Source organism: Telmatherina bonti (genome assembly GCF_933228915.1).
Source record: "Telmatherina bonti genome assembly, chromosome: 1".
Classification (NCBI taxonomy): domain Eukaryota; kingdom Metazoa; phylum Chordata; class Actinopteri; order Atheriniformes; family Telmatherinidae; genus Telmatherina; species Telmatherina bonti.
In genome coordinates this window covers 29,382,630-29,405,819 of record NC_136619.1, presented here as the reverse complement: position 1 = coordinate 29,405,819, position 23,190 = coordinate 29,382,630, and the positions used below count along the sequence as shown (strand labels likewise).

Sequence of the window (23,190 nt, the reverse complement as noted above, 5' to 3'; positions counted from 1 at the left end):
GTTTGCTTTCAGAGCAGTCAGTCTGGTCTTGTGATGCACAAATATAACAATTTTTCAGCTAAACCTGTGAAGCCCTGGATTGAACTGTGTTATCATGTAGCTCCCTCCAGTCACCCCAAACTAACATGCTTGCGTGAAAATGTGTCATGACTGTGCCAGAAAAGCGAAATTTAAAGCTCTTATCAAAATGCTGGCAGTCCTGCCCTGAGTACATTTTTGGCAAATAGGTGCTTAAATGTGTAAAACTGTAACTCTGCTTTTCCCAGGGATTACAAGCAGTTTTATATCCAGCAGCTAAAAAGTATGTTTTTTCACTTTTATTTCTTTTTAAAGGGTAACTTATTGAGCACAAACCAGCCTTCATATTGCAGCAGGAGGGAAGGGGAACTTGTGCAGCAAACTAGACATCATTTATTATATAGTAAAATCTAAAGCAAGTTTCTACATATTTTGGGAATGATGAGTCATATAAAAGAAACATAAATTCTTTATTTAGATCAAATGAAATGTTTTAAAAAGAAACTGAGTTAATCAGACTGAAGCACATGCGGCGGCTCTTTGGTCTGTAATTTCTGATATTTAAAGGAATTATTTATTATTTTACAGCAACTTTTGATTCAGGTTCTAGTTTGGAGTAACCTTAAGTCTTGCAGTCGGTATACAGTTGAGCATGTTAAAGCACACACTTCAGTTTATGCACCAGTGCTCCCCTCCTTGTGTCACTAGAACCACTTTGACCTGTAGAGGCCTGGACATTTTACAGGAGCTCCTGCAATGTCCTGTGGTGTCCAGCAGTTGATACTCAAAGTCTTTCAAGCTACAACGTTTGGACTTGTTTTCATAGCCCGCAGATACTTAGACAGAAATGTGGACAATCTGTTGCCTGAATCAACACCTACAAATCTTTTTGTTCAGCAAAACCACTTCTGAATAAATTTTAGTGTGACTGCTGAAATAGGCCACAACATTCAGAGAAAGCCGTTGTCATGAAGTGGTGATTGTGGTCTGTAAGAATGTTCAGAGACATGGGTGTGTCTGACCATTCACATGAATGCCAGAACACAGTTTTTTTCCCAGCTGAACATGGCCCAGATCATCTCTCTGAATCAGCTGGCTTGCCTTCTCCTTATGTTGCATCCTGCTGCCAGCTTGTTTCTAGATAACATCACACCCGTGCACCCAACCGTGCACATGATGTAGATTTGCATCATGTGATTTCTTTTCTCAAATATTCACGATGTTAATCTTATTTGGAGAAAAGTTTTAGTTAAAAAAAAAAACAAAACAAAAAACTGAAGCCAAGAATTTTTTTTTAATTTAAGAGGAAAAACAGCTCAGTTAGTCAGTGTTTGACCTTTTCTATCTTTACCCGACATACAGTGGTTTCTGCTGAAACCTTGTCATCATACTTCATCCTGGAACAATAAAAACAAGTGAGTGCATTAACACACCACAAAGAATACAGTTTTTCTGTTTACTGAAGTGACTGTGCCACCCTGGAAGTCATTGACTTTCATTGTGTGGTGTTTGGTTTTGGATGAGCTGAACCCAGAGCGCCACTGACTCATCCTCTCTAGACGGAGAATGGCCTTTTCTGCAGCCTATCAGATGTCACCGGGCTTCTCTGTTGTGGTCACAGCCATTCAGAGAGGATGAATCACATTAATAAAAGCCATCTTTGCGTTGCTCAGCAGCTCGGCAGAGGTCAGCTGCTGGCATTTGAGAGCTTGAAACCTGAAAGCACGGCAAGCTTCAAACAAAGTAGCTCACGTCGATGCGTTCCTTTAACACAGAGTAGTTCACTTTGAGAGATGCATCTCATCAAAGTGCGTTTTCCATGTCATCCATGCCTCTGCTTATTCTGAGAGAGTGTGAGAGAGCAGAAGCTTTAGGTCTTTTGTCTGTTTTTGAAGTGTCTTAAACTACAAAGGCTTGTCTTATTTCTCATTCTGCTGACTGATTCTTTCCCTCAGTGACATGTCTATGAATACACGCGCAAAGCCAGCACAGATGCCTTTTAAGCCTTTTTTTTTAGCAGTACTTTGGGTTTTGCAGATGCAGCACAACCAGTGTGATCTGGAATGCAGAAAAAGTCAAAGGATAAATCATTTCCACTGTCAGCACAGAGAGGTGATTCTGTGCTGCAACACACCCTCACCTTGACATAAAAAATATTGTATTTCCTTGAATAGATGATTTATTTTGCATCCTCAGATAATCAGCTGACTTAAGAGAAAAGATTAAGATGAGACTGTGTGGGGGGAGATTTTCACAATAACTTGTTTTTTTTTGTTCCAATCTGTTCAATGTATTGCTAAAAAATGAAAAATGTCGCCCTCTTGTGGTAAAGGTTACACATAGCATTTCTAAAACTGGAAAAACTCACTTTTTGTCATTTTAATGTTTGTATTTTGTGTTGATGAAAAGTAAACATCCTACATTTTTAAAAAATCTTATTTCTTTGTCCTTTTTCTATTTTATACCAAAATATCTTTTTCATTCAGACACATGCTGAGGGAGATGGAGAATGTATATATTTTCTCAATATTTGAGCAAACTACTTCATCACTTGGTTGACAACGCAACAAGATCATCCTGCATTAAGAAAATGAGGAGTGCTGCAATTATAAGAGAAAGGAAGAAAATAGGATAAAACTAGAAGCATTTTACACATGGAAAAAGAACCCATCTGTGCAGGAATTGACTTGAAGGGGTTTTATGACTAGTAAATAGACAGTATGTGCGGATTTAAGCCAGAGATACAGCACTTAATCTTTAAAACGTGAATTATTCATATATTAGAATTTATTTAGCATGTCCGTTGTAAGGTGTGGTTTGCTTTGACTGATTGTGCACTGGATCATATTTATTTTCTTGAATTTCTTTAGCTCTATTCAGAACAGGTATCCAATCAAACTAATTTGGTTCAATATATGGTGAAAGATCTGTAAACTACAAAAATACTCTCCAGCATTCTTATCTAATTCTCTTTTTGTTTTTTCTTTATGCTGGTTTATGACTGAGTTTTGACTCAAAATAATGCTGTAACTTCTTGTTACATTGATGTGTTCTTTCAGTTTTTATTGTAATACTTTTCCTTTCCCTTTTTCATGTAAATTGCACTAAATTGTGGGCAAAATGACTCTCACACCGATGGACAAGTGTTATTTCCATGTTTTGATTTTCCTGAATGGAAAATCCCTTTGGGTTGATGTTTCTGAACTTCCATCATGCTGTGTAATTTATGTTTAGAATACATGAAATGTAAGAAGTGTGAGACAGGTATCTTTCAGGTCACCTATTAATTAAAGATGCTATTAGTCCTTGAGGTGTAATAAATATAAATTCACATATAAAGATAGCCATGCTTTTAATTTCCATTATAAACCTCCTACATAATCTCTTTCTTTTTGCCTCTCTTCATGGTATTTCTGTCCTCAGGCTCACCCAGGGGGCTTGCTGCTGGTCACGGCCTTTAAGTGAGAGCGGCTGCTTTACTTCTCCTTTGCTAAAAGATAACACCATTAATACGGTTATGAAAATTAACAACTTTTTGTGTGGGGAAACTGTTTGTGCTACATTTTAAGCCTCTTTATTGTTTTATTTATTTTCTTGTTTGCTGTTTGTGCTTTGTCATTGTTTAAAAATCATTCATCTTGATTGGTGTCCAGAGACTTGATAACATTTGTTTACTGCACAAATATTTATATGAGATTTGACAGGTGGGATTTGATCGTCTATTGCGATACGACACCTGGAACCTGTTCTGTAATCCCTGTGGGAGTGGGACCCTTCTTATTGCTTTCTGCTCTGCTACATGTCCCTGAGGGCCACAATAATGTTCTTAAACTGTACTCCATGAGAGCATTTTTTTTCTCTGATTCTCTGCTCAACTGCATGGTTTTATTCTTTTTTATCCACACAAACACACACATACACACACATTCACAGCTGTTCCTCTTGTCTGTGCAGCTCTTTATGCATTCTCTCTCTGGGTTTCACTCTGCTCTCTGACCAGATAGCTTGTTGTGTAGGAGGTGCAGCTTTCTTTTCTTCATTCGCACATAAACACGCTTCTTTTAGTCTCAGATCTTGTTAGACATAACACATCCATGCAAGATCACAGAGGACCTGAGATAAGACTCAGTTCCTGGCACCTCAGGGTTCAATGCTCCCACTTGAGACATTGAGCCTGCAGGCACGCCAGACCCCTCTCTGTTGCCCCCTCACAGTCACCCTCAGTGGGGAGCTTTCGGTCAATCTTTCCACATGGGTGCATATTGTGTAGCATTGGACTGTCTAAGCCCTCATCACATTGGTTGCCCCCCTCTCAGCCCCCTGGGCAGCTCCAAGCGTTCACCCTGACTCTTTCCTCACAACTCATGATAAGCACATGATGTGAGAATTGCCATGGCTCAGGTATTAGCTGAGACAAACACTGAAAAAAGAGAGACAAGGGGATAAAGGCGAGCTTGTTGTGCAAGTGTAACATAGTCTATTGTGCTAAAATTATTCCTTCATGTCTGATAAAATAAGTAGGCCTACCTAGCTAATCTTGTTTTCTCATATCATGCTCACTGAAATTCTGTAAAAATGTTTTGTGTGATATTCAGTAGTGGGAAAAAAAATCTGATTTTTAAATATCTCAGGCCTCACATTTAAATAATCCACTTCTTCTAAAGTAATCCAGGCCTCCCAAAATATTCTTTTTGACTGAAGTATTTTATTCTTTTCAGCAACTGTTACAAGCTGTATGTTGAGGATGTCTTCCTCTCGAGCAGCAATCAAAGCTTCTTACTGAAATGCTTCTTGAAGCGCTGTATTGCCCTCCCCTCAGAGGAAAAGTTAAAGGTCGGAAAATTCCAGTCAGATCAGGAAGAGAAAATGCTTTTCATTTGATTCTATATATGTGATGCTCAGCCAGTGTAGTGCTTGGAAGAGGATGATGTCCCCTAAAAACATCATCTGCATTGTCCCCTAAAAAGATCCTGAATGATTCAGACTTCTTTAAGTACCACTTGATAATGTTACACAAAGAAGCAAAATAGACCCGTACCCATCATCCACCCTGTTAGAACTTAACTTGAAATGAGTTATTTTTAGTGATCCAGCACCAGCCATCGACATCCTCAATGATCAGTCTCGCTACATTTGTTGCTAAACTTCTGAAAAAAAAAGTCTTCCTGTATTTTTTGACTCAGTTTTCAACTTGTGATTTTTATTCCCTGGTGTTTCAGCCTTTGTTACCCTGGTCTTCATGTCTGAATATTTAGTACCTTTAAATGTGTGGAATATTTTAGCATTGGAGAATAATGGCCTCCTGGTGGCTCCACGCTAACATCATTTGAAACCTTTTTCATCGACTAATGCCTTCAGTTTTTTCCAAACCTGTCAACTTCACAACAAAACGTTTGACAGCTCTTTTAAAAGCACCACTTGTCTCCGAAAGAGATTTTGCTAATTTTGTTTTTGCCTATTTTATCTGACATAAGGAGCTGTCTGATGATTTATATGGTGTTTGCAAGTTTGAAAGTATACATGGAAATAATGACAAAAAATTTAAATATTAGCTTATTCAGTGTTAAAACTCATTAACTGTATGCAGCCTGTGGATAAATTCCAGAGTTATTTCTTTAGGAAAAACATTGATTTACAAATTTTCATCAGTCAAAGCCATCATCATTCTTTTCTTATGTATATTCTCCCCATTTAAGTCTCTTAACCTTTGCCTCTGGACGTGTCTGCCATTATTCAGCTTTGACATGTGTTGTTAATTCACTCTGCAGACTGTTCAGCTCTGGTAATATTTTATCACACCTGTCTCCACTCCAATTTAACCTCCTTTCTTGTTACTTTTCTTTGTCAGCACAACTTTTGATTAGAGAACAAATTGCTTCCCTGCATGAAGTCTCCTCTCTTTTTGGAAAGACGCAGGGAGCTGCAGCTCCTGCTGGGAAGCCGGGGGTCTCTTCTCTTCTCTTCTCTTCTCTTCTCTTCTCTTCTCTTCTCTTCTCTTCTCTTCTCTTCTCTTCTCTTCTCTCCTCTCCTCTCCAACAGAAGCGGAAGATTATGATGTGAAATAATTTGCTATCTGTCCCTGATCTTTTGTCTCTTGTCTCTTGATTCTTCTCGTCCTACAGAGATCTTTGAGGTTCTGTTGAGGCAGGCAGAGAATCACACTAACGCCGTCCTCCAGCTGTCTTACCAGAACCTGGCTGATCAGGCTACGGGTTCAGTCAAGGAACTCTTTACTGACTTTGGTCTCTTCCTGCTGGGCTCTGAACTCAATGTTGAAGAGTTTGTGCAGCGGTTCTTTGATTCCCTCTTCCCGCTGGTCTACAGTCGTCTCATAAACCCAGGTCTGGGCGACATACCACCGGGCTATGCTGAGTGTGTGAGGTCATTAAGCCGTGATGTCAGACCTTTTGGTGTGGCGCCGGGCCTCCTTAGTGATCAGATTGCCCGCTCTGGGGTCTCTGGGAAGCTTCTACTTCAGGCACTGCACCTTGGCATTGAGGTCATCAATACCACAGACCACTTACAGCTTAGCCGTGAGTGCAGACGGGCCTTGCTCAAGATGCACTACTGTCCTCATTGCCAGGTATGATGCATTCTACGAAGTGTGTGTATTGATCAGAATTAATGAAATGTTTTACTGGCAGCACTGATCGCACAGTAATTCTCTCCACAGGGACTGACCCATTCCAAGCCCTGCATGGGTTATTGCCTCAATGTAATGCGTGGGTGTTTGGCAAGCATGGCGGAGATTGACCCACACTGGAGGGAGTTTGTTAGCTCACTGGAGGGCCTGTCAGTGAGGATACACGGAGCACAGGATTTGGAACAAGTGCTGCAGGGAGTTCACATGCTGCTTCATGAAGCTGTCGGACATGCTCAGAAAAATGGACCCCGCCTCTCAGCACAGGTTTAGATCATCAGAGATTTAATTTATTATATTAGATGAAAGATTTTTAACTGTCCTGAGGCTCTATAGGAGGTGAAACCTGAGTCACTTTTTATTGTCAAGTATGTCACTATTATAGTTGTTTTCTTCATTTCATAGAGGTACATAGTGTGAAATTAATGTTAAATCGCTTGAAATTGTGTATGTTTAACCCAAAAATAGATGAATCAGATCATTGAGAGGCCTAACTTGCCCAGAAAATACATCCATCTGGGGATTAAAAAGAGTTCACGTATTCAAGTATTTAAATCTCCAGACAGACCATGTACAACACAAACAACTACTTCTCTAACTATCAAATTTTTTATAGATGTACTTTATCCATCATAATCCATAAAGGTTCAACCATAAAAGTTTATTCTGTCATGTGAAAGCCTCAGGATATTTCCTGATCCACTTTGGCTAATTGCACTACGGCTCCATCTAGTGGATAAGTAGAGAATTTACTCTGTGGCAGATTGCGTGTGGAGTGCAGTCAGTGATTGCAGATGATAGGCTTGGCTGGATCTAGAATAAACATCTGTCACTCAGCTCCCTGAAACAAGGACTGTTTGTCAGATGCCAGTAAAGTTTAACAAGATTTGCAAGTTCTTAAAATGCATGTTCCTTCCTCAGTGTTTAGGCCTTAATTTGTGTCTGTCTTATTGGATATTAGGTTCACAAGCTGTGTGGCCAACCAAGCAGGAAGCTTGCGCAGTCTGTCAGCATCCAGCACAGCAACAGAGAATCCATTCCACTTAAAGCAGCCATCAGACAGTCAGGAGACTCACTCGCTATCAGGAGAAAGTAAGTGGGAGAAAGATATATCTACTTGTTTTTTTCTGAGTTTCTTTTCTTTTTTTTAAGTTGTCAGATTTATAATTAATACACAACCTGCTTTGCTGATCTGCTAATGATCTGTTTTCCTGCATGTGGCTCTTCAGGGACTTTCTGGAGCGTCTGCGTCTCCACCGCACTTTCTACGGTGGCCTGGCGGATCAGCTGTGTGTGAGTGAACTTGCATCAGGTGACGGTCTGCCCTGCTGGAATGGGACCAACATTGTAAAAAGGTTTGTTTACCTTTCCTTGGCTGACCCATTGCAGAATGAAAGCTGCTCTGGAACCATATGGCATAAAATCATGGTTTTGTGTTTTTTTAAAAAATGATTATAACATTATAAACTTTTGATTAATTAGATATAGTCTTTTAGGGGTTAAAAGTAGTTGATTATAGAGATGAAAGACAAATGAATGTCAAGGAACCACTGCTATAACAGCTAATTTGCAAAACTTATCTGAAGTAGATTATGTCCTATATTAACATCAGCAGAAGTAATTGCTAGAGCTCCGAATGAAATGAAATGCTGGCAAAATTACACAAAACCACACCAGAGAAACTCTTGTTTATTCCATTATTATAAACTTATGTGTAAAGCAAGCCTACTCTTGCTCTTTTCAGCTGTGTTCCCACAGAGTTTCCTTGTGTGCAGTTGGACCATGGAGCCAGTGGGCTACTTACCAATGATGCTTTCCATAAAAAATTGGAAATTCCAATTTCTAACTTTAAGCTGGTAAAAAATGAAAGAATATCAAATAAATGTTGGATTTCCTTTTCATGATTTAAAAGATAAAATAAAATACTATAATTAGTTAATTTTTTTTTATTTATATTGAAGTTCAAATACACAACCAATGGTGAGACTTCTATGTTCATACCAAAGCAGAAGACTTTAAGCTTTCCTCTTCTCAGCCTGTGCAGCATCTGAAGTTTAGGAACAGATGACAGGAAAAGAGCCTGGATAACTTGGAGAAGTGAAGTAAATTTATCCAGTGAATCCAAAAAAACCCCCTCAATGAATGAGAACAATTTCAGATCTAAAGAGCCTAAAACAAAATGCCAGAGTTGAAATTTCATTCTGGGTTTTTGACCTGGGTCTGGGTTAGAGACTTCAGAAACCCTCTCATGCACAGAAAGATTTTTTTCCCTCCTTCAAAACACATCCCCTTTAAACGTCTGTTCTGACCAACAAGTTGTCTGAAATCTTCCCCGATAATATCTGGTTATATGCAGGTGCTGACTCGAGTCCCCGAGGTCTTCACTCAGAAACGGACTTTGTCTTTTAATGATGCATCTGCATATAGTAGCCATGAACTTGTTTCAGCAAATTACTCAGTAAAAACACTTGTAAATAAGTAAATAACATTTGTCTGCAGAACTCAACTCAAATCACAGCTTCACATATAAATGAGGATCATTTGTGATATTTTAACCAGAGTGGAAGCCACTTCATCCATATTATTTCTGTTTTTAGGTTGTAGACTGACCTCATCTGCCCCGTTTTCCCAAACATCCCTCTACTCTGCTTTAAAACATTAATAGTTGAAATAAAAAGAGTAATATTAAGGCAGAGTTAATGCCTTCTGTGGACATTAAGTGACAATTGGATGCTGGTAAATACCTCACTAACGCATACAAACATATAGCCTCCACCAACAAGATGACACTGATGCAGAATTCATGTATGAGCCATTAGTGCCCACAGACATAGATCTTGGATATTGATGGTTGTGAACTGGAGCAGATACACTCTGGCCTCTTTCATGGTATCAGTCAGCGGCCTTTTCTCCATTACATCACAGCTCTCGATCTTACACGTGCTGTCATCGCTCAAGGACTCCTTCATATATCCTCAGTCTGTGGTTGTTCCTCTTAACTGTCAGCTGCTGTCAGCAGAGCCGAGACGGCACGTGGGCCGTTGTGGTTGAAGTTGCCAGCTCAGGTTAGACGGTCCATTGTAAAGGATGACAGCTGTGTTGAGATTGTTTCACAGCGGTGTGTGAAGGTTGAAAAGATGAGTGTTGAAAAGAAGAAAAAGCCCTTTCACAAGCCTTTTTAGCAACCAGACAGATCCTCTGATTTCTTAAGAACACGTGGGTGGTGTTTCTCACTAAAATGCGTACAAGTAAAGTTCCATTCTGGCATTGACAATTTGCTCTTTTTGCGTGTTGCTTTTTCCCAGCTGCATGGCCTGACATTTTTATGACAAAGAAGGCAGCTATCTGAGAAAAGAGATGTTTCTTATGGCGCTGGAGAAAGAAGCAGGCCAGCAGGCTGTCTATCATCTCTGGCAGCAGCCTCGGGGAAATATTTATGGTCTGTAGGCATCTCTCACCTGTTTAAGACTGCTCTCTCTATTCCACATTCACACTTATTGAGAAGGACTCTTTCGCCTCAGCTCCACTTAGCTTCATTTAATATTAGCCATCACTGGAAAAAGGAGAGAATATTACAGAGAAATTAAGAGATATGAAGAAACACGACTAGGATGGAATAAGCCGTGTGCCTGCAGCTTCTTGCAGACTTCTTGGAGATCTGTAATTCTCTATGACTTTCTATTAGCCTAGAACCATAAATGAGCCGCTGGAAGGCAACACGGGCCGGGACAAAAGCAATAAATAACCTCCTGCCTAAGGGTCATAACCCAACATCCACCAAGAGAGGGGGGAATAAAACTCACTGTTGGATGGTGGCTGATTTACGAAAGCTTACTGGGGCCTCAGAGACCTTAAACGATTGCTTCAGTTGATGTGTGGTCGGGTGTGTGAGAAACTGTGCACTGGAACGTGCACGTCCACCTTTTATTTCAGCTCTTTGTTCTGGGATGGCACAGATTGTTTCATGGTTTTAAAGAAGCAGTGAGTTGTACCACAGATTTGTCTTTTTTGAATGAAAAAAAAAAAGGGTGAAAAGAAAAAAAACATGACGCCAGAGCTTCAGATTTAAGGGAGATTTAATGTATGTCCTCATCTGACTGCCTGGTAAACACAAAGATAAGCACCAGTTTGATAAGATCAGAGGAAGAACACAAGCAGCTTTCATCTTAATGTCTCTGTGAATGTGCATGATGACCCCCCCGCCCCTCTAGGGGAGAACTGTTAAACATATTTCTCTGCTGATTTTTCCCTTGTTTACACACTCATACTCAAAGGAAAAAAGATTGGACAAGAAATATTGTCATTGGTATTATTTGCTGTGAGACAGCTAATTTTTCCTGAAATGGTCCTGCACTGAGTCTCTGCATGGAACTGAGACAATGTGCAGGTTTCTGAGGCGTTGTTATTCACACCGAGACTGCAAAATAATGCCAAAAAACACAGCGAATGTATCGATTTTACAGTTTGCAAATAGCAAACGGTCTCAGATATTTTGCTTGCTTTGCTCCAGGATACCATACAATATTTCCAAGAAATCAGCCTGTTTACTGAAGGCTTATTTAGTGAGATTTGCAGAGTTGTATCTAGAGTTATTTTACACAACATTCATTATTCACAAGTTAAACTTTGGGGTTGTGCAGTAGCATCATGTTTTATTCTCCATTTACTAATTTTTCTTTTTTTTTTTTAAGGGTTTCACACTAGTTTTTTTTTTAAATTTTTTTATTTTTTAAATCCCAAATGTGTATTGTGCAACATATTTATGATTTCTGCTGGGTTGGATGGTTGTATGAAGATTACAACAGTTTATTGCTATGTTGTGTGATGTATTGATATAGTGTAACAGCACAGGACAAATTTCCCTATGGGGACAATAAAAGGGTACTGTATCCTATGACATGGTAAATAAATAAAGTTTGACCTATTTAAACTGTTGCTAGGATGCCGATTTCTTGTACAGCTTATTGCATTTAGAAAGCAATGCAGGTTTTAAGACTTTGTGACTTTTTAAAGAATCTTGTAGTAACTTTGGGGTAATTTAGGGAGAGTAGAAGCTGTTAACACAACATCATTTATTACTAACTTTAAAGGTCTAGTCTATATTATTTAATGACACCTAGTGGCAAAATTGCAGATATCAATAAACTTAATATTTTCCAAACCACTCTATCCTTAAGCGTTGTTGTGATTTAAATTGTGAGTCTTAATGTAAAGCACATATTTTGTTTGGTCTTTAAGAGCTCCGGTAGTGGCACGGCAGGGAAAATGTGACATAGGTTAAGAAAAAATATGAAATATATATATTAATTAATTTTATCTTTTCTAATTAATATTAAATCCTATTCCTCTGGAACTTAATGCTAATGAGCTGGGTAGGAAGGCAAGGGGAAGTTATTTGTAAAGCACACGGATCCACTTAAACACTTTCAGACATACTGTTATAATAAACAGAATAAAAACACATTCAATTGGGGATTATATCTATGCTCCAGTATTCATTCTCTTTAAACTCTGGCCTTTTCTGGGTTTTCTCAAGTCCTGAGGGGAGCTATCTAGCTCTATAAATTCCCCACCATGTTTATCAGCTTGTTGCCAACTCTGTCTACATGCTGTGTATAGGTGGTGTACGTGAAAAGTTTTTCTTTTCTCTCTCTCTCTATTTTTATTTTTTTGCTCAAACAGCTGCAGGATGTGAAACTAATTAGCTGAGAGCTGATAAAGCTCATGCGGTGCTTGATGGTGGGGTTTCTGTGGGGTTATCACCATGAGTGACCTGCTTTACACACAAGCAGTTATTTCATGCTCTGTGAAAATAAAAATGCTGACCATTTCTGCTTTGCAAAAGAAAAAAAAATGTGTTTAAATATTTTAAGTTTTTTGTTTTTTCAAATGTGGACTGGGAGAAGATTGTCGTCACTTTTATTTTAGGGCACTTTATTACAACAAAGAGAAATCAGAGAATTCTTGATGTTTATGTCACCAAACAGCATGTGATTAAAATGAATATATAAAGGAAATGCCGCAGCTGAACATCTATTATGGAGTTTGGAGACTCTCTCCTCAGCTGGGCATAAAGGTTAACACATTCCCACATACTTTCTCCATCTGTCATGGATACACAGAGGTATGGCAGGTTACCATGAGCTACCAGCTCTTTCATAAGCACACAAACACACACACACACACACACATGCGCAGAGGAGTGGTGGTAGCTGTTCAGGCTTACACAAATAATTAAACCAGTCACTAACTATTGCAGTAAATGTCTAACAAAGGCAAATGGGAGATTTGAAAAATGATTACAAACTTGAACCAAATCTGCTTTAGAAAGAATGATTTTTTATAAACGTCTTCTTCCTGTGTTCTTCTCACCAGTGGATGAAACTGCCATGTTTTACAGAAGTGGTGCAAAAAAAAGCCACATTCTCAACAAGTTACAGTGTGATGGTTTATTCATGATGACCTCCTCTGATGGAGGCTCACTATAACTCCCCTCCACATGGAGCCTGTGTCACGGTTGTCAACACACACAATGCAATGTGTCTGATTTCAAAAGTCAGGTTTTTTTTAAATGTTTTTTTTATGATTTTAACGATAAAATTTACTGTTATAATTTACCACGCAGTGATGAATATGTTGAAATAAATGCCCACAATAGATTTCAAAAGGATTCTTGAAGACAGGCGTGCAGATTTGAGCACAGCCTTTTTTGTTTGATGGGCTACCCTTTATGCTTAAGGAACTGTCTGAGTGCTGACCTTCAACCTAATTGTCGTGTCTCTGGTGCTCTGGTTAATCCTGAGGAGGTTAATCACATGGTAATAAGAGCCCTGGAGTTGTACAGCTGGCTTCACACCACATAACACCACACAGTGTGCAAACAGCAGAAGAACCAATTGATTCTGTAGATGTATGTCGTCTGTGCATCTATTTTTTATCTTTGTTTCCTCTGGTTTTGCCTTCTTCTTCAAACATAACTTTTTCATCGTTTGTCCAGATTTGTTATTTGACTTATTAGATGTGAAGCTCGAATGGTTTGCCCTGGCTTAACTGAAGTGACAGTATTTAAGCTCCGTTAAAGGGAATCCACTGAAGAAGCATCAAGAGCTTAGGTTTGCCAAGCCTGCTCAGGGAGCACACTTCCTAATTTTATGAAAAATTCACATGGCGTTCACATCAAAAGACTTCAGTGATGAAAAATGACAAGGTCAGGATACAACCTTTCAGTGTGTTACAGTAGACTATGTTTAAAAGGTGGCCATAGAGTCTGTGCCTAAAAAAAAAAGATGCTTGAAAACCTGCATTTTAATTATTGTCCGGTGGAAGGTGTTCTCCGTGGTTGCAGAAAGAATACTAAAAGTTTCTCAGAAAAAAAGAGAAATTTTGCTTGTTAGTTTTGTGGTCTCAGTTAAAAATTTTAAGTGTTCTTCAAAGCATCAGAATCATTTGTTTTTAATTTTGCTTCCACTTTGGGGCTCATTGATGATTGTTTTACCTACCTAAATATGTATATTTGTGTCAAACTTTTCAGAAATCAATGTGTAAATACAACCTTGTGTCATTTATGTTGGCAATACATCCATGACAGAGTGTTGTGTAGTTCAGAGTAAATTTCTGAGTTCCGATGTCTGTTCAAGTGGTTTACATGGTGATGATTAGTGAGATAATTATAATGGACATTCTGGGAAAGAGACATAAAAAGGCAGTGCAACAGATGATAGGGGTATGTGTGGCTATTAGATACAGCGTGACCCCCCGCTTCTTTGTTCCTCTAGCTTTTTGCATGCGAGCTATGCTGCTTAGGGTTGTTTGCCTTGTTGGGTTATATTTTTTAAATTTCTCTGAAAACACACGAAATACACACAAAATGAACTTTGAGGACAGACAAAAGGCATCATCAGTAGGGATATTTAATGTTTAGCATAAATTAACCTTTAGAGCAAACAATAAAATAGGTTGTACTCAATGATGAGATTACTTTGTGATTAAACAGTCTAGTCGAAGGATTGAATTGTCAAGTTGTCAAAGAAATAACCTCCTATTGGCTTTAATTTGAGTTTTTCATTCGGTCTCTTAAAATGGCTGGAAGGAATGAGGGAAAGAACAAATTGTAAGGACATCCATGCTACAACAAGAATCTGATCATACTTGCACTATTCATCTAGTTGTACTCCTCTAAAACACTACAAGTACTTCACCAGGTGCCATTTTATTAAATTGTTTCTCAAAGGCTATTTTATAAACTAACATTAGCTTATTAATGCTTAATAATAATTATTGTAATAATCAAGTTCAGTATAAATAGTAATAATTATTTTAATAATCAAGGTTAGTCTAATAGTAAAGACTATTAAACTGTATTATTATTGATGCATACCATATACCACATCCCATTTTATATATATGTATATATATATATATATATATATATATATATATATATATATATATATATATATATATATATATATATCATGGGATATGTGTGTGTGTATATATGTATATATATATATATATATATATATATATGTATGTGTATATGTGTGTGTGTGTGTGTGTGTGTGTGTGTGTGTGTGTGTGTATGTATATATTTATAATACATTTACTACTACATGTCCATATGATGAACTCTCCAGATGTACCGCCTTACATAAACATAACATCAGAGCTGCTTATGTTTGCTGTAGATATAATGCCCACTTTTCATCCATTAATAAACCTGCTGGCAAAGCTGTGTGTCACATTTAGGAAAATGACTATGGTCATTACAGACATAAATCCAAACACTTGGGCTACAGGCCCTCTCACGAGCTGTTGTACCTTTATTTGGACAGTAGGTGGAGCTCTGCACTTTGAGTTACACATGGAAAACTGACAGTCCAGATTCCTGATGACTTTATGGCTTACCTGCCTTACTTTTGATGATGTATGTCATGCAGTGGAGGTTCTTATCCATGCCATTTTTGACAGTGACAGACAGAAAACAATATTTGAATGATAAACAGACACATTGTTGCACATCAGCTTTCACAGCCTCCTTCCCCATTCCTTTGTAGTTATGAACTGACCCAATTTTGAACGGCAGGAATAACCCTTTCAACATGCACCCTCAAATATATTATGCATAACTGTCCTCTTAGTCAGTCACATGCAAGAAAAGAAGAATTTGAAAAAAAAACAACTAAACCCTGCCCCCACCCATACCCAGACAAAAATAAGAGTATCAAACATTGTTTAGAGTCCTCGCCACCCAACACAATGCCAGCAATTTGTAAAAGTGTATTGCAATCAGAAGAATACAAAACACGAAAAAGCACTCCAACAAATTTACACATCCTGAAATAAAACAAAAGACAGAAGGACAGAGATGGGTGGGCTAATTGAACAGTGCTGATTGAGAGAGAAGGGAGAAAGATGAGAGGCAGAGGAAGAGGAGAGCGGACGTTCTTGAAAAGCTTTGTATTGCGACAGCTGGCTACTGCAGATAACCACAAAACCACTGGAGCACTTGAGGTCTGGGTGCTGCATGGCTAGAGTTCCACTCCAACATGACCTTATATCCTGCCTGGGTTTAGACGCAGGGGCTCGGTCAGAGTGCCACATCCTGACGATTATCCCAAGTGACAGAATTAAGAACTCTGTGTGGCTGACTAAATTGAGTTCATAAGTCCTTCTTGTATCAGCGTGTGGATGTGTGAGCGTGTGCACAGGCATATGTGTTTGTCTGCTTTAGCCCCCCCCGTTCTCGAATTATGCATGATTGCTCTGAACAGATAAATTTTCAATCTTGCTCGCTGCAAAAGAGAGATTTCATTTATTTGTGCTCAGATATTATCCTTGATGTTGCTACAGTAACTGCCAGTGAGACTGCTGTGCAGAAGAGGCAGTGAATTCAGAGTTTGCCGGTGGCAGGTGGTGAATTTATATCTGTGTGCCCGTCTGTCTAGTCCCATTCATTTTTCAGAGTCCATTCCCTTTTGCTTCTTGAGTACTGATCCCCCCCTCCTCCCCTCTGTCACTTGAAGTTGGACGTCTGCCTCCAGCATCTGGAGCAGATTGTGACACTCCAGTGTGCCAGGTAGCAGGACATTAACAGCCGAGGCCTTGTTGTCCACTGATGAGCTGTCACAGAAGCACACGCCCTCACCCGCGAGTGTGATACCAGCCTGCCTGTGTCTGAGCATGCATGCTGGGACCCCTCAGAGCACTCCTTCTTTGTAGCCTGGGCATAAATCAGGGGGCAATGAAAAATAAGAACAAAGAGTTGGGAAAAAAAAAAGGGAAGTTAATACTCCTGAAGGGGGATTATGTATCATGCCTACCGTAAAAGAACCCTCCATATGAGCTGGATCTATTTGTTCTGTTGGAAAAGACAGTTTAAAAAATTAGCTTGATTTAAAAAAAAAAAAAAAAAAAAGTCTGTGATTTTAATGGCAAGGACAAGACTGTACTGGCTTGATGGCAAAAGCTGTTAATCCCAGCTGTTATTAAGAACAATTTCAGCACAGAAAACGCAGCAATTTAAGGAATGGATCTCTACAATCAAACCCCTGATATTTCTTCTATTGGCTTGTGTTTTGTACATGGTTGCCATAGTGCAAATTTGTCTTTGTTACTGAGACATTCTAACATTAGATGGATAAAGAATAAATGTTACAAGCCCGATGCTGAAAACGGCACACATCCCCCGTAGCTATTGCAGTGTCTCTGCACGAGTTAGACTTATGGGCTGTCTTATCAATTGCTGCTCAATTTTGACATGGACTTTATGACTACACATCGCTCATGTCCGCGTTGAGGCCTGCTCCAGAACAGACTTAATTTCTCTCTTGCAGGTGTGTAACTGGAAAGAAAGACTCTCATATCTGTGTATCATTGTCTTGGTTTATCTCACGGCTGCAGGCTTTTGACAGTGCATGTGGTACCTTCTGTTCCTTTGATTCTCCCCCCCCCCCCACCTCATTTGTTAGCTAAACATGCTTCCATTTACTGCCACAAAGTGAAAAATGTAGTAGTCATTAAGTATTAATTACATGTGCAATTTGTTACTTTGCTTCTTGATGCACTTTTAGCCTGAAGAACTTTCTAAATGCAAAGGTAGCTCTCATTTGAAATATAGTGAGTTTCAGAAGGCTGTTTTTCTTCTCTTTAATATTTGATTATTTATTACTTCACTGAAAAGTTTAATCTTTCCCTGATTGTTCATCATTTTTTGTAACAGGACATTCAGCAGTATTATTTCCTTATCAAGGAAGAAACATGGCAGTTGTTGGAAGTTCTTCCTGCCTTATCAGGGAGTTTGTACCCACAGAAGAATCAGCACCTCTTTATAAGTGAAACCTCCCTTTTAGCTCCTGACCTGAGCTGAAAGCTACGTGTGAATATGCTCTCATTAATCTCACCTCCTACCGTAAAAGGTCTGAGTCTGGTGGTTCCCTGAAAATTAATTTAAATAGCTCATTCATTTCTCTGACATAGACACAAATGTCTCAAACAACAATGTGGCACACCACGGGATGCCCCGAGACCACACTTTGCTCTCTTATCAGTGTCCCTGTCATGTTGTCCTGCAGTTTCTAGGGAAACCAAGCTGGCCTTATTTTAAAAAAAAAAAAAAAAAAAAAAAAAAAAAAAGTTTCACCTTCTCTGAGTCTGCCCTTTACCTGACAGCCAAGATAAACGAGCCAGGTCCTGGGAGGAAGGCAACACAAACATGCATCTCTGCTCAGTGGCCCGTGCTCATTGGCTCTCTGCTGGAAGCCCTTATTTACCTTAATGTTGGGAGGAGGTGAGAATGGGGGAGGCTTGAGGTGGAGTAGCCACTGGAACGTGTGTGTGTGTGTGTGTGTGTGTGTGGGAGGAGAAAGATGTTGTGATTACTCACAATATCTCCCATAAACAACCTTGAACCATGCTGCAATAAAAAGAAGAAAAAGACGCAACCAACTCTTTCTGGCCCCCACAACGTACACGGGCCCGATGATGTCATATGTCACCTTCATCTAATGAAGGTGATGATGACATGCATGAGCGCCGCATACGTTCGCCATCTGCTCGGCTCTGTTCAGTGCTGCAAAGAGGAGTCAAGGCACGTCTGTGGCACGGTGCAAGCGTCTCATGATGCGGGTGAGAGACCGTCACCTGCATCCAGATGACTTGCTGTGAGTTTAATCATACCCTCACACCCCAAAGCTACTCAAGTGACAAGTCTCATAGGTCACGCTTTTTTTACTCTATCACCTGTACGATCAGATTGGGTCGACTGACAAATATGCCCCTTGTGGGAAAATCACATTGAAACTTTGGCAAACATCACGTTAGGTGCTCAACATGTGCTGATGTTGATTTAATCAGGGACGCATGAATTATCCTGGATGGCTGTATTTGCATATTATGTTTCCCAGTAGTTTCTCGCTTGTTTGACTAAGATTAGGGGGGGGGGGCTGAAGGAAACAGTAAATAAAGAAAGTTACAATCCACCAGAAATGAATCTTCAAATAATCCTTAGAAACATAAAATGACTACAAGTTTTCCAGCATGTATGTTTTCTGATTAATTCCCACTGCATTGTAAGTTGTTGCAATAACTGCACCCTTTGCATCGCAAAAATTTATGCTCAGAGATGTTTAAAGAAATGTTAGTCTCTATCGAGGAAGAAAATTCGCAGTCTGGAAAAATGGAAGCTCAGTACACAACAAGGTTTGAATTTGGTTTAACTTTTATGTTTTTAGTGGAAAAAAATAAAAAAGAAACTGTGTAAAATAATTAAAATGACCTGAGTTGTTAGCTAATAACAACAAAACTTTGGATTCAACTGATTAATCAAATGAGGTATTAAAAAGAGAGTAATATTTGGTTTTTCAATATTGTCATTTTAGATACCACGGATGGGTTTCTTTTTTTTTTCTTTTTTTTTTTTTAAGTTTGTCTTTTAAAATAATTAAGATATTAAATTGAAACATTTTGGTTTTATTTATTTATTTTTTAAAAAACTCATCATAGGCTCTTTACAGAAGCCAGTCGTGATAACCAGAAGCTTTGCTCGTTTTATGACGGGGTTATCTTCCTTAAAGCTATTTGTTTTATCACCTTCTTTTTTGCATCACGTTAATGCTTTTTTATATCCTTGCTTATTTTGTTGGAGGAAGAATTGTCTTTCGGATTGATTACATAGGGAAGATAAAGCCTCTTTGTTGTGCCTGCAGGTTATGAAGTTTTGATTGACAGATGCTTGACTCCAGCAGACTCCAGCTGTTGAGCAGAGTGTAAAAAAGGCGAATGTTGGTGACTGGAGATGATCTTTAGATAACATCTGATGGCCTTTGAGAGCAGCTGAAATCAGTCTCCATGGGGCTACTCTCCTCCCCTTGTCATGTCTTGACACTTTTCTTTTCTTCCTCTCTCCTCCTCCTCTGTCTCCTTTCTTTTTTTGCGTCTGCTGAGTGGAGTTTCTGCGAGTTGGCAGCCTGTATCTGATCCTGAGGTAATTTACTGGCAGCGATAAGGAAGTGGTGCGCAGAGTTTTTCGATATAGTCCTTTCTGACAAGGCAATCTGAAGTCCAGAGGGGCTAAATTGGAGGAAAATGTTTGTTGCAGATAGAACAGAAGATGTGTGGTTTTAGTTGTTGCATATGAAAAAAAGAAAAGCTGATATTTAGTGAGTAAACAATCATTTGTTACTGCTGCTTTCATTTTTTAAGCATGTATGAGATATATGTATTTAATTCTCTGGAGTGGAAATAAGAGTAATAAATGCTGCAGAAAAAGAAAGGTACGGTGAATTATTTTCTGCTTTCTTAATGATTTTGTGGGCTTCGGTTGTTGAATCAATTGAAAGCTTATTTGCACATTGTTGGTTTTCCACTTAATCCTGCTTTATAATTTAGTTGTTGACTTAAACACACATTAAAAGCACATGTGAGAAAGACAGAGACTTTCTCACTCCTGTTTACATGTGCATTTTATATACAGCTGTGTGTGTATGTGTGTGTGTTTGTGGGAGAACAATATATTGAAACCAGTTTTGCCCAAATATGTTCTTTTTCTTCTTTCCCTCCTCTTTCTCTTATACAGACAGGCCAAGGCAGACCAGAGTCATTGCCTCAGGGGTGTCTTAGAGAAATGCTCCTCTGCTGTGGGCGAGTAGAAATATGAAAGAGACCCTAAATCAAGACACAGAGCCCCATGAATCATGTCAGCTGCAGAGCTGAAGAAGAGGGATGGGACCATCTGTAGCAGCATATGAATGGCTAACTGACTCACAGTGCTGTTGACACAAGCTGAAGAAGTGTGAAGAGGTTGTGAAGATTAGCACTGGCTCTTGCTGCATAGCCTGGAAACCTGCTTCAGTCAAAAATGAGCAAACCCAAATATGCTGCACACTCCATTCGTCACTCTGACGTTTTTACAGAATTGCACGGGGGAACATTTTTGTGTTTTATAAAATAAGATGAATTCTCATTACAACACATCCATAACACCTGAACTCAAGTCATGTGAAACACTTGCTGGCTTCCTCTTGTGTTTTTCCCCTTCTGCTGAAGGGTTTTTCATTGTGTTGAGTGAGATGCATAAGATGCTCTACAATACGATGCAGAGAACCACCCCCCTGACAGCACTGCTGTTAACACTTCTAAATGCTTCTTTTATGAGAGATGGGTTGCATTTGTGGGTTGTTTCGAAGCTGCAATGTTAGTTAACCAAAAATAGACTGTTTTCTGCTGTTCTGATGTGGAAATGTGCTGCTACGAATTGTTATATTTGACCATGAACAGAATATGTATGGATTTATATAAACATGCACTTAGTTTAATTTATTTTCAGGGATGTTAAATTAATTTAGTGAAGGACTAATTAAAATGTAAATATCTAAATCTGCTGTCTGTGTGACACGAAACATCTAGAAGTACTATTGATTTTGAATTTATTGTACTTTACTGACAAATCTGGGCATGCGGTTGCAGATCATTTTCATTACTATTCATATCACTGGGAATTGATTTTGATGATTCTATTTAAAACTAAATATGCAAATCTGATAATAATTACATTTACATAAAAAAATATTTTCTTTATATCTGAATGAAAAAAAAATTGTTCAGACATTTCAGTTAACATGTTTACATGGATGTTTGAATACAGTAATAATAAAGTAATAAAGTAAGTGTGTTTAGATAATGGAAAGATTTAATGCGGTTATAACACTAGACACTCGCAATGTGGACTGATTTGAAAGAAAAAGAAAAGTAAAAAGAAATGAATGAAACTTTAATAAATAGCTCCTTAAACATCTCATTTGGAGTCTTTTGACTGTCGAGATGCTCAGTAATCTACAACTTTTTCAGAATTTTGAGCTAAAACTTTGTATTCTCCATAGTTAAGGTCTGTTTTGCTGACACCTTCTTTCAAATCTTTGCTGCAAGTCATCATTTCACCTCATCCCCAACTGATTCGGTAATAAACAGAAACAATATCCACCACAGAAACCATCAGAATGGATGGAGAAAAGTTTTGTTTTTCCTGTCGATCAGATAGTGGAAAGGTTTAAACCGCCCCCCTGAATGACACTGAAGATTCATTCTGATTGAGGTCAGATAAACTGTGGTGTTTTATAGTGACTGAATGTTTGATTGAAAGAACTCAATGTACATGCAACTAAAGCCACCCTGTCTAGACATCTTGCTCCTTATTTGCCACCCCTTCTATGATGTTCTAGATCTGCCACTGAGGAGAGGTACACAAATTCATTTATTTAGACCACACCTGGTTTCTCACAAATAAAGTTTCTACCAAGTTAGTAAATGGAAAAACTGTTACTAATGAGCCTGATGAGAAAGAATGATCTACTTTTGTAAAGCCAGTGCTGTAATACCCGGATCAATCAATGTTAGCTTTACACTCAGAATTGACTCCATGGCCATCTTTATGTGGCAATTTTACAAGCAAGTGAAGAGAAGCCTTTCTTTGTATGTTGTCACAAACAAGTTAGCAAAGCATAATGAGTAAATTGCTAGATTGATTGCAAATTCCTACCGCCTAAGTGAGTGCAGTGCTCCATGTACCGCATTTTTAAAACTATTACAGTATTTACTATAAGAAAAGCTTCATAAGACACTCTAGTAAATTGATATGTTTATATTTTTTAAAAATTCTTTTAGGTCTATTTTGTTGTTAGTGACTGAATTCTTGTATAAAAATTGCCTATAGGAGTTAAACATTTAAGGTTTAATTAACTTTATGGTTTATGTACAAGTTTTTAATTAATAGTCACCTGATTGTGTCTTTCTAAGATCCTGCAACATGCTCTTTAAATATGTTTTGAGCCTTTATAACATTCTATCTATTGTGTGTCTTCTGTAATTTCTACCTTCTTTGTTATTTAGTGTTGAGCATGGTTTGACACACCAGTGTCCCCTCTGGCGATTAATAAAGTATCTAATCTAATCTTACAGCATAGGAGAGGGAGAAAGGTTTCCCTATTAATTTAAACTAATTATTTAATTTGAAGGTAAAATGCTGCTGAAATTAAATT

At 38.5% G+C, this 23,190-nt stretch overlaps 1 protein-coding gene across 1 annotated transcript in view; it reads left to right on the top strand.

The window, feature by feature from the left end:
• Nucleotides 1-23,190, top strand: part of LOC306774364 (glypican-5-like) — a gene marked incomplete at both ends in the record, with an annotated part of 133,618 nt that overhangs the window by 18,327 nt on the left and 92,101 nt on the right. The window contains 4 exons of the mRNA XM_079264383.1: nucleotides 6,141-6,601; nucleotides 6,692-6,925; nucleotides 7,620-7,750; nucleotides 7,888-8,013. Coding sequence (XP_079120509.1) covers nucleotides 6,141-6,601; nucleotides 6,692-6,925; nucleotides 7,620-7,750; nucleotides 7,888-8,013 — 952 coding nt within the window. The remainder of the gene's footprint in view (nucleotides 1-6,140; nucleotides 6,602-6,691; nucleotides 6,926-7,619; nucleotides 7,751-7,887; nucleotides 8,014-23,190) is intronic.